Below are 12,871 nucleotides of genomic sequence, written 5' to 3' on the forward strand. Positions count from 1 at the left end.
TATAAATAAATACATATATATATAATCTACTACCTATTGTAAGCACATAAATTATACCCTTTTAAATAATACTACAAAAGTTTCTGACCATTGTTAATTAATACAAATAAAATACATATTCAAGTTATTACAACTCAAGATATTTTTACATCAGTTTGTGCTTTTAAAACTATTGCTAGATTTTTTTCTTGGAAAAGCCAAAATAAATTATATGAAAACTTTTTGCTTTTTTGACACAAAACAACACATCAACACTAAAAGAGGCAAGAGGATATATACAATCATCTTGAAATTTCTCTGGAACAAAAAAAATCTATTCAATAAGATACATTCCTGTGGTAATTTTATATTTTTATAAGTGTACAAGAGAGCCATTTCTTCTTGGTCAGTAACCACAACAAACACTCCATGTCTAGGAATGGATGTATGTATATATATTTACATACATACATAATTAAGAGCATCTCCAGAAATCAGGACAGATCCACATAGTCTCAGAAATTCCAACCTTCTGTTGTGAAACAGAAGGTGAGCACAAAGATGGAGAAAGTGACGGCTTCCTCAGACAGCATCTTGCCGTGTTTTTAAGTAGATGACATCTGCCAGAATATACAAACAACACGACTAAAGTCTCATTATCCCTATTAGTGGACCTTACTAGTGGGCCTTAAATACTGAAAATGTTCTGCAAAAACAGAGTAGACAAGCAAACTTTTCCTAATAGTGTCTCTCTCCAAACATTTACTAGAACATTTCAGTGGATGTAACATGATTAGCTCCTAAGAATAATGCCTGCCCTTCAACCAAATTCCCTCCTCGGGGAACCTAGATCTAACCCTGATTTGCTCAGAATTCAGTACGCACTTTCACTGACTACAAATGGACTATGACTCCGTTTTTTTCTGTGTAGAGGTAGGGTTTACAGAGAAGCAAAACTCCCTAAGGAGAAAATATGTTGGTGTTCCATGTAAATTCATTATTTATTTACCATGTGGGGATCCAGCCGGAGTCTCAGCACTGGCAAGTGGCTCACCTGATTAGTCAGGCAGATTAAATGACAGCTTGGACCCCTCCCAGATAAGGTGATTAATTATTCATGGGCAATCAATTGGGGGGGTGTGCATTAAAGAAGGCACAGAACATGGGGTGCAGCCGAAGGAGTCACATCCCTATCAGTGTGTCACAAACTGTAAATCACCATTAAATCAAAAAGTTTTTCTTTTCTTTTTAAATTTTGTGATCCACACCTCTTACCATGTAGTTTGGTTTGAGAAAAACAATATAGAGAATCACAATGCATACCTGCTCTAAAATCTGTTAGGCACAATAGATTGGCACATTATCAAACTATTCATCCTCGGGGCCAAAGTAAAACAGAGTGTCAACTAGACTCTCTTCAGTATCTCTTCACTTCATAAGCAAAGCATAATTATATATTTTAAAATGATCAGTTAGGGCAAGCCAAACAACTCAGCAGATTAAAGCACCTGCAAGCAGGGGTAGGGGCCACAGCTGGGAGTTTGATCCCCAGGCCTGCCGTGCTGGCCCCACCCCCAGGGCGCACTGAGATGGCAATTGAGACTGGAAGTGGTGTGCGCCTGTAATCGCAACTCTTGGGAGGCTGTAAACAGGCGGATCCTATGTAGTAGTGAGACCCTGAACATCCTGTAGACCCTTCCCTAAAATACAAAAATAAATAAAATAGAATGAAATGATCAGTTAAAACTGGTGTTACTGTAAGTGGGTAATTATCCTTCTAATACTGTTGGGAATAAGTGTCATCCAAATACTGAGAATAAGAGCTCATATGCCTGTACCACACTCCGGCCCCCTAACAATGCCTTCATTCTATTTGCTTCGTTTCTTTATTTTCTGTACAGGGCTGGGATTCAGACTCAGGACCTGCTGGGTATATGCTCCACTGCTGAGCCACACCCAGTCCTGCTAGCAGCTAAACTATTGAGCAACCCTGAAGCTTGTTATTACCTGTAAAATCTTGTTATAACCCTGAAGGAAGTTTGCTTATACTTTAGAAAAGTCTCTACAACTTTTATGTTTCTATCTATGTCTCCCACGTTTCTGAAGACTTTAAAAAGAAGCAAGATAGTTTTAGCAACAAAATATCCTAGCCCCATTGTTCAGCAAACTGAATCTGAACAGTGGAACAGATTTCCTTGTTATAAATTATTACCTGGAAACAGAAATTATATCCTTACATAATAAAAATACTGTTTTTAAAGGTTCATTTAAGAGTAGAATCTTTTAAAATCAATGTATAATACTGCAAACAAACATACATATGTTTTTATAAGAATTTCTTTTTATTGGGAATAAAATCTAAACTGTACTAAAGTGCATTTTCTATTGCTTGTTCAGACTTTTTTTTAAAATTAACACCTAAGCACAAATAGCCTATATCAATGCTAAACTCTGTGCTTACTCAAAGATTAAAAAGATGGTCAAGTCTCAGTCTCTAAACCAAAATATACCTAGATTTTTAAAATGAATTGGGTGCTAATTTAGAGACCTAATTTCACACCTCATTTTCAATGCTACTGAAGAGATCATGGTTCATCCTTTGGAGAAGTTGACCCAAATGATTCAGTGAGTCATGGCTTTCCTTTTTTCTCTGCAACTATACACCAGTTGCCATGGTCATTCCCGGAGCTCAGAATATGGAGTTCAGCCACATTCTCCTGCAGGAGACCACAGAGCTCGCCTTCTCGAAATACATGGTAGTAGCGCATGAAGGCTCTTGAGTCCACAACGTTAGGCTGTTCCTTGTCAACAGCAATTGTGTTATCTGGGTTGGAATCTGTGGAACTGACTGCAGAAATTCTTCTCAGTATTTTACTATCACAAGGGTAGCTTTTTTCTAGGGCACCTGATTGTACACAGCTCTCACCAGAATTAGTCCTAGGCAGAAGGGTTTTCCCTCCATTTCTTCTGTTTTCTCCCTGGTCTGCATTTAAATGCTTTGAGGTGCCCGGTGCTCTCAACCACTGCAAGTGCTTCTGAGTGGTTTCTAGAAACACCTCCTCATCTAAGCTTGGCCCATTTGTTGAAAATGGCTCTTGGTGCTCCAAGTCTAAGCTAGTGAGTCTGGAAGGTTGGGTTGATACTGTGCCACTGACCCAGCCTTCTGTGTTTCTCAAGGGTCTCACACTTTCAATTTGTTTCCTCAAAGTGGATTCATCCAATGACCTTGAGAAAAACCAAGAACGAAAGGATTTCTCTAATGTGTTATAAAATCCATTTTCTTCCTCACCTTCCTTCAAAATACTTCCACAGCATGTTCTAGTCCTGACAGGTTCATAGTCCAGGCTATGGGATCGTTTAGAATTACATCGCTCTTTAAAGCAAACAGAACAGCTACACTCAGAGCAGGGAGCATGGTAAGGGTGGCTTTCCTCTGGAGATCCACACTGCCTCTGCCTCCTGGACTGGCTGGATTCTGACAGGAGCTGGGAACAGAAGGCTCTATTCCATGGAACAAGAACATCTGGCTTCTCGAAGTGGCGGTTCTTTTGTTCCATTGCCCAAACATAGATCATCAGTTGGCCTCCAGGAACTAAGACCCTGGCCATTTCTTTTATTGCTCTGATTCTTCTTTGTTTTGTAGAAAAATGATGTATGACTGAAAAAGAAAATCTACATCTCAATGTTTAAGTACACACACGAACACCCACATGTATTAGTACTTCTGTATAACAGCAAAGACGGTTTGGTATACAGTGAAACCTCCTTATTTCCTACATGGCAAGACAGATGGAAGAAATAGCACGGTCCTGCTTTCAGGAGAAACATACTTTGTCTTCAGTTCCTGTACTTAATAGAAAGCTCACTGTGGGAAATTATTAAAGTTTTATAGATTTTTCAGTTTCTTCCACTACAATAAAAACCTAAAATGACCAATCTGTGAAGTCTCTTCCAGTTCCAAAATCCTGTGAATTTTGTTAACCAGAAAGGTAACAAGTGCAAATTACTAAAATTTTAAATGAAAACTAAGGTGAGTGTTAGAATTCTATGAAATTACTCATTGATTTAATGAATAATTGATACTTTTATAGGATCAACACCACTAATGAAAATAGCTTTCATAAAATTAATAAAGCAAAAGAATAGAGAAAATATTAAAAGGTTATTTTAAAATATAGATAATGCAGAGCTAAGCTAGCCCAGTACAAACCCAAATGATTATTTAGCATTTAAAAATGTTAATATGATAGATCTATACATTAAAAATTTTTTTGATCTACACATTTTAAAAAATACATTTCATTTACAATCCATGCAGTCAAAGTGAGATTTAAGGCAATGAATGAGACAGCTTTTTTTTTGTGCAGTCCTAGTATCAGTGTGATACTAGGCATATTTTATTCAATAATATAGAAAGTGCCAACTTCTTAGTTCCTGGGGGAGTTTAATCATAGTAGTTTTAGTAGTCTCGATTAAGAGACAACACTGCATTATTTTTCCAAATATCAACTGCCTACACACCTCATGGGTGAGGCTGTTCCCTACTGAAGCTGGACATGCCAGCTCTGAAGCGAGCACAGCAGGAAGCACCGGTAATGCTGGAACTGGTCCTTTAAAGCCAGCATAGTCTGGTCGCTAGCAATGATTTCAGGCAAAATAATTTCTATAGTTTATATGCCACTGAGCAATATTAAATATGTAAAATAAGGCTCTTATATAGGTAGTGCTGTCGAAAGAAGACCATTCAGTTGGCATATTCTACATTGTTAGTCTGAGCAGTTCATTCTCATCAACAGTGTGCAAACCCTGCTGTCCTCACCAGGCCATGGTGTGAGAAAGCTGGCGGTATGAGGCCGAAATGCACCTGAAGAGCTAAACACCAACCACGTGCTTCATCGTAGATCTGTCAGAGCTAGCCTCATGATCTTTGATCAATTATCGTGTCTCGCTATACCTCAGACTACTTGCAGCCTCCAAAGAAAGCACTTCATAATGGTCCTTCTGAATGCATGCACTTCAGAAAGTAGTGCCTTGGTGCCTGAGCTGAAAGGAGGCCTAGGGATCACACAGAGAGACCCAATCCAATGTGATGTTCAAATCTGTCACAATGTAGGGCTGAAAATATCTCCCATAACTTGTACCTACAGCCTCTACTCTCAAATCTGTATTTCTGTAACTTCTACTTGAAAATTTCTCTGGGCACATCCTCTAAATAAAGCATACTCTCGTTATTCATTCATTCTGTATTTGCAAAGTTGCCAACATATAAAATTTACTTGTAACCTTGAAAGTTAATATTTGCAGACTTTTCTGGTCATTTTGCATTCTGCATAGAGAGGCAATTTGAGCCCAGAGACCTGCTCCAGCTGAGGGAGAGCAAGGCAATCCCTTCCTTCTCAGTTCAATTCTAACCCTGTAAACAAGTCCGCGCTTCATGGTCTATTTAATGCTATAATTTCTGTACATCTGTGAACTTTTCTGGTGACTTTGAGAGGGAAATAGCAATTTTAAATAAAGCCTGTAAAGGATGCCCACGAAGACCGGGTAGACATGTCCGTGTCCCAACAAGCCTCATAGAAGAGCATTCCTGCCTTTTGTAAGCTTGTCTAACAGATGCCTTAAAGTATAATTTCAAATGCTCCTTTGTGTGCCCTTGTCTTTGGTGCCTTTGCATAACTGATGGCCTTGCAATGGGCCTTAAAATGTAACAGGAGGGCTGGTGAGATGGCTCAGTGGTCTAAGGCACCTACTTAGAACAAGCTCAACAAAGCACAGGGACTGCGGTTCAATCTCCCACCACCACATGCCAGCCGGCCCCGCCCCCTGGTGGGCTGAGCTGGCCACACACACACACAAATAAAAAAAAAAAAAAATGTAACAGGACATTTCTTCTTTTGTATAAACCATGCTTTGTATAACTGATGACTTTATGATGTAACCTGAAGTGTTTAAACTCCCTTAGCAATCCATGTCTACACCAAACTCTCCAATCATAATGTGACAAATCTGCCTTTGTAACTGTATTCCTTGCTCTTCCTATAAAAGACCCAGGACACCACAGATGGCTCTGAATCTTCTGAAGAAATCCCAGTCAAGCCCAGTGGTGTAATCAATTTACCTTCTAAACCTCCTCAGTGTTGCTTCTTCCTGTGCTCGGTCTGTTTCCTATAACAATTTCACTGTTTAGAACAGCCTGCCCTGCATATGGCCCTGGTCTCTCTTGTCTGCAGCTTCTCAGAACAGAAGAGTGTGATGGGTCTTAGAGAGAAAATATGCGAACCATGTATGCTTCCTTCAGCATGAGTTTAAAATTAAATATCTTTAAACAGAAGCACATATAAAACAAGGTTATGTATTCATCCATTGAAAAAAATATTATGACAGTGGTTTACAGGAACGCGATCCTGTATTCCTTCTACGATCCTGTGTTATCCTAGATTGGCTAATTCAGTATCTACAGAAACTTTGTAGGACATAATTCCTGTGAATAATATTTACTGTATTCATTCTGGACAGACATTAATAAAAACATTAAAATGTGGCTATTGCAAAACAGTAATTTCTTTTTAGTAGACCAGGAGGTCTTTAATATGTTAGGATTCTATTTGGCTTCAAAAGAGGCCTGCTTTTGTTTAAGGAAGGAAGTCTTTATCCATTTATAGATGAATAAATGTTAATTTACTCAATCATAATTTCACCTTGGGAAATCAAAATTTTTGCAGTAACTTTTAAATTTAAATTTAACATGAAATAAGTAACACCTTTTAAGTCAAATGTATTCTGGAGAAAAAGCATACAAATGAGGACCTCTTATTAAACAAAATTGTATTATACATATTACATATATAGACATATGTATTCATACATATTCTATTGAGAATGTTGTAACTATAAGAGGACATAACTTGTCATCTGAAGTACCTTGGGGGAAGGTTCAGTTCCTGAAAGATGATAAAGGAATTTTGTTTAAAAACCATAGTCACAACTTAAAGGCGAGGAAAGGACTTCATCTACGTGTACTATAGCAATATTTTCCTGCTGAGAGCACAGAAAATAGGTAGGCTGAATTCAGTTATTGGATTCCAGAATCAGCTGAGAAATTACACAAGATCACCTTTAAAATCCTGTTACGTATTTATTTTATGACCTATTGTTATTTAATTTGTATCATCTCTCTAATCATTATGAATTTATGAGCTTAACACCAAGCTTGTTATATTCAAATATATTACATTTTTAAAGTGCACTGGAGCAAGTAATTGGCTTTGAGATTTTTCTCTTGCAAAACAACGTATCATAGAATTCCCTTAAACAGTTTCCTAGTGACTAACATTAGTGATTCAGAACGCATGAGTTGAGTAAAGTGAGCCTTACCTGCATATTTCAGGCATGATTATGTTTGTTTTCTTTTTAACCTATTTTTTTTGGCATGTGTAAGTTGCTGTGTACATTTATTGTAACCTTATGAGGGACAAGTTCCCTAAACTGATGAACAATCTCTGGTATTAAGGAACAGAAAAAATCATTATAAAACCAATGCAGTGTGACCAGCTGGGATCTCTTTCTCCAGAACTTGGGTGCTAGTGAATGGCACACCAGTCCAGGTGACACTTGCTGCATTAGTCCTGGAATGCTCCATTAATACAGAGTCCCCACTGGGGCATGATACTGGTAAGAGAATGCTTATAATCTTCACTCTGGAAGAATGTGATATCATTTTAGCAAAACAAAGCACTATTTTCAATGTGTTAGATTCTTCTAACACTTTCTTCCTCATAAATAGAAAAAAAAGGAATAAATTGTCAAAAAGAATACATAACTAAGTTCGATGGTTTAAATAGTAAAAACAATTATATAGTGCCAAAAGCCTATTACAGCTTAGTCAAAGAGCTCAAGCAGTCAAAATACACATTTTTTAAAAGTTACATAAAACTAACACATCGAAGTCTCTACATTCATTCTATGAATGAATATTGGCTCGTGACAGTGATCTCAACCACATGCATTATTCTCATGGCAAAGTATGAACATGTGACAGCTGCCTTACCTCCTATGGAGATGATGGCATCGAAGCCCTGGTCCCTAAAGGGGAGATTAAGGTTGTCACATACCATGACTTCACATCCTCTGTTCCGGGCAATCTCTACCAATGGCCCACAATAGTCACAGCCCAGGATATGGACCTGGCTGTTCACTTTAAGATATTTTCCAGTCCCACAACCTACAAGAAAAACACTTATGTTACATGCTCTTCTTAAAGGAAAACACAAAATAATTTGCTTTATAACAATCAATATAAGCTTTATACCAAGTTATCACGGTAGAATACAAGTGTATGCACAAAATCAAAAGAAAAATATTCAGACAGTACTTACATACTTTAATAGAGAAGACAAGAAAGGAGTAAAGAAATAATATTAATTGAATATTTATTGAGGTAATGTCCATGAGCCTTCACAGTCCAGCCCAAACATCACTGTCCTGAAACTGAGAATAACAGTTCCAGGATCCCAGAATTAGGAACAGGCTATGCAGCTTTGTTGTCATCTCCACATATTTCACTTATGTACATGCAGTGTATGTTATGACATTGGTCTTCTTGATGTCTACAATGTTCTTATTAATCTCTGACTATGCTAAAGAAACTACTGCCAACAACTTTTCAGCGGCCATGAAAAATTTATACAACAAAACATGCTTCCCAAATTTTACAAATTTGAATGAAAGATTTTTTATATATTTTCTTCCAATCTGTTTATGGCAACAGGTCGCAAATAATCTCTACTGCCTTCCAATACAATTCTACTGACTTCGAATGGAGGGGAATTGAAATTTTAAATGAAAGCCTGCTAAGAAAACTCACCAAGAATGCCCATCAAAGCCAAATGGACATGTCTGGACGAGCCTGATAACAGAACACTCCTCCTCCATCTTGAGTAACTCATGCTTGTTTAACGGATGGCCTTGCGATGTACTAAGACATTTAAACTTCCTTGGCTACCCATGTCGTCATCACCCCACATGCCAATGATAATGTGCCAAATCTGCTTCTGCACATTCTGCTTGCTCTCCCCATAAAAGCCCCAAGACCCTGCTGGGTGAGGCCCTGACTCTTTGGGAGTGATCCCAGTGATACCCACCAGTGTAATAAATTGCTGTCTCCTAGACCTCGTTGGTGCCATGTCTTTCTTTGTCTGGTCCTTTGCTGTATTAAGAGTAAAGCTCTGTCAAAGAACTTTTTAAAGAATTGACCATTTTGGCATTAATTTTCTAGAGGCAGACACTCAAATAATTTAGGATTTATGAATCAAAAGGTGTAGATTATTATATCTTACTGGTATTATAAAGAAAACAGGAACATGAATCAATAATCATATTTTCTGTAAGGAACTGAAACTTAAATGGGTCATTTTCAAGACAAAGTAGTTGATGAACATTGCTGGCAGTTAAAATTGCTTAATGGTTGGAGACAGGATAAAGTTCATGCATCTAGCAGGTTTCTAAGCAAACAAGACATTAGGGGAGAGAGATATTACTAAGAAGTCTTTACTAAGAAATGTAGGCATGAGTAGGAAAGGGAAAAGAGAGCACCCTAAGAGTAAATAATGAAAATTAGGTCTTGTCTTGGAAGACTGTGCACCCTGTAATGCTCAGACAATGAGGAACCAGGAGAGGGACCTATGTGCTAGGCGGATAAAGAGCCCCATGTGCCTTTACACCAGACACCCCATGTTGGAAGACCGATATTAAAGTCTCACTTTCAGTGTGCTTGGGTATGGGCATGTGAGAGTACTCACATGTCCTATATCTAGTACGTGGTATTATAGTTTTTTGTTTGTTTGTTTGGTTGGTTGGTTCTCTTTGGTCTTGCTGTATTGCCTAGACTGGTCTGGAACTCCTGGGTGCAAGTGGTTCTCTTAACTCAGCCTCTAAGTAGTTGGGTATAGGCACACACCACTGTACCTGGCTTCTAGTATTCTATCACAGACATATAATCTGATTCCTTTTAAAAATATTTTTAAAAGTTAGAGTTGATATTTGTATCTTATTGGCATTATTTGTAGATTTTTCTGTGTGTGTGAGTGTGTGTGTGTGTATGTGTAACCTATGACTACACAAAAAAAGTGATTTGTTGCTTTTGAAAAAACAATGGTAATCTTAATAACTCCTCCTTGCTAGGTATTTTCCAACATTATGAGACAATAAAAACAGAATTAATATATACTGATGCCAGCAGGAAGTAGATGGTATGAATGAAAAAGTAAAACATGACTGAGATCTTAGAAACATTTTATATCTCACAGGCACTGTCCCTAATGCTTGTACGAAAAATCATCCACTATCAGTGAAAAATAATCAAAAATGTATTTTAAAACTGAAAATCTGTGTATTTCAAGGATGACAGGCATACTTTAAGGTAAGTAACCTTGCACATTCATTTACTTTTTATTGGCTTAGAGATACATTTGGAAAAATGAAAGGAAAAATTACTTCTAAGATACTAATAAAAGCAGGTTCATAAACCATTATGGCTGAAGGGAACTGTAAAGAAAACATTTAATAATAAAGAGAAAACTGAGATCTCTTCAGATTTAAAGTGACTGATGGCCTTCCGGAATCCTGGCACCATTGATATATCCAGCATTCATGCTGAAGGGTAGCAGGGACACTCCCAAGTACAATGCATAAATTATCAATTTTTGAATGCACGCACCAAGATGCTGGGGAGGGGAAGACTTTATCCTAATAAGGAAATCAAGAATATTGCTAAGCTAAATTGTTTCATTATCTTAAATCAAACTTGAATGCTATGTACAGTGAGGAACTCCAGCCCAGGACAATTATACTCCTTTACAAAATCTCACCGGATGATAACCTTCAGTAATACTACAGAGAAACTGTCTGCATGCTTTCTTTTGGTTTGATTTTGTATTCTGCACTGCACTAGGGCTAAAACAGATACTTGCTCAACTCAAAATATGCTGGTGGGTGATGGGAAAGAATTTGCTGAAAACAACTACTATAGACATTCTCTAAAATATATAGAAATGACTACATTATTAAAATTGGGAGTTCTTGGCTTGGACTTTGTGTAAAGGAAAATTCCTTTTTCCTGTAGGAAAAAAGACAAATAATATGTGAATTTGTACATATATTTGTTGAGTCCAGAGAGAGGATTCTGTCTGCACAATGCCTACCAGAGAGTGGGTGTTCTAAATTTTTACTGATGCAATAAAGAAGTGATCATTAGAGAACAATTTAGTCCATAAAAAATGACCATTGAAGCTGAAAGTAAATATATAATATATTGTGAGGTAAAAGGTAAGTGGAGTTTTAATAATTGAAAAGTTAACTTTTATTTTGTACACAAAATAGCATTTTCAATACTATGAGGGCAGTTTTCTCTGGGGTCAGAAAAAAGGGAATCTTGCTCGAACAAGCACCCAGCTCTGGTCTTTCTCTCAGTTTCTTAAGTGATCCAAATAAAATTTCAAACCACACAATGCCCTCTATGCATCATCTAATGGACTTAAAATGGGCTGGTCGCTTGCAGTTCAAGGCATGGCCATCCTTGCACAGGTCACAGGGTTTCCTGAGTGCTCTGAATTTCTGCTTTCTGAATCAGAGGAGTTATTCATACTTAAGCTACTGTTTCTGCTCACTCAAGCCCAGATTCCTGTCTGCCACAGTTAGTGTCCATGCAAGAGCCATTAATCATGTATCTCCCCTGGTCAGCTAGATTGGGGAGCGGGGCATACAGATAACAATGAACTGAAAGTTTCTTTGCTAAAACAGAAAAACTGCCCAGCGAATCTGTTTGGGTGACTGGAATTTGGTAACTCCTGGATTATTTTTTCTTACTGCATTGCTTCACTAGTAATAAATTATAGTTAATTATAAATTGATAATCTAATAACTAGTCAAATTAAACACTTCCTTACGGAGATTAGTCATAGTATCATACAACTGTTTCTTCTATTCATCTTTTTGGTCTTTATCCTTTTCATTTATTTGTTCTTTAACTTGAAATTAAAAAAAATCTTCCATTTTATGATCAAAATAATACTACTCATTGATTAGTTACAAAATCAAAGCCATACAAAAATGAAAGAATGCAAATTAGCAATAAAAAAATCAAACCATGCTATAGATGCAACCGTTGATTTGCACCGTGGTCAAAAAATATTATTCATCCCATAATTTGTAGTCAAAAACTATATACAGAAAATACACATTGTCTATTAATATGACTGTATTGACACACAGTAAAAGGCAGCTTTTAGAACTCTGTGCGGGGAGGGCGGGGTACAGGGAATTGACTTCAGGATTTTACACTTGTCAAGCAGGGACTACGTCACTGAAGTCAATCCTCAGCCCAAGGCAGCATTTTATCCTCAGCAGCTATACAAAGCCTAATATGCAGTGATTCCCCACATGTATCTTGAAAGTAACAAAAATTAGACCTGAATCTGTGTAATCATAAAAAAAATAGAAAATCCACCTATAATTTCTCCCAGATGACAATGAAGCTTATATTTACATCAAATCTCTCAGGATTACCCAAGCCATCAACTGCGTGGTTGCCCCGGGTGTGAGCTGCTGGTGCCAGGGGGTGGTGACAAAGAATGCTTCGCGGTGTACAAGCGTTTGCTCCTTCCTGACACCAGAAGTGAATTACCTATCCAAAGAGTCAAGCAGTTTTTATTTTTCCTTTTTGAACTATTTGTTCATATGTTTTTCTTTGGAGTTACTGGTACTTTTCCTTTTCTTCTGAATTTATTCCTCCTGTTCAACGGAAGCTTTTGCCCTTTCAACAGCATCCCACAGCTCCTTCTCCCTCCTGCCTGTCTGTGCCCTGACCTGGTAATCATAGCTTTCCTCTGTTGCTCTT

At 37.5% G+C, this 12,871-nt stretch overlaps 1 protein-coding gene across 4 annotated transcripts in view; it reads right to left on the bottom strand.

Annotated features, from left to right (window-relative positions):
- Positions 1–1,686: 1,686 nt before the first annotated feature.
- The window catches only part of Trmt9b (tRNA methyltransferase 9B (putative)), a 75,944-nt gene continuing 64,759 nt past the window's right edge, over positions 1,687–12,871 (bottom strand). For 3 of the 4 annotated variants that reach the window (XM_004633341.2, XM_023717558.1, XM_023717559.1), the window contains exons 5-6: positions 8,027–8,200; positions 1,687–3,637 (exon numbers count right to left, since the gene is read on the bottom strand). In XM_004633341.2, the coding sequence (XP_004633398.1) occupies positions 2,610–3,637; positions 8,027–8,200 (1,202 nt within the window). In that variant the 3' untranslated portion in view covers positions 1,687–2,609. Of the gene's footprint in view, positions 3,638–8,026; positions 8,201–12,871 lie in introns of those variants that run through there. The other variant, XM_023717560.1, reaches the window with a different exon arrangement.

This window comes from Octodon degus, unplaced genomic scaffold (assembly GCF_000260255.1).
Source record: "Octodon degus isolate 3935 unplaced genomic scaffold, OctDeg1.0 scaffold00053, whole genome shotgun sequence".
NCBI classification, from domain to species: Eukaryota; Metazoa; Chordata; class Mammalia; order Rodentia; family Octodontidae; genus Octodon; species Octodon degus.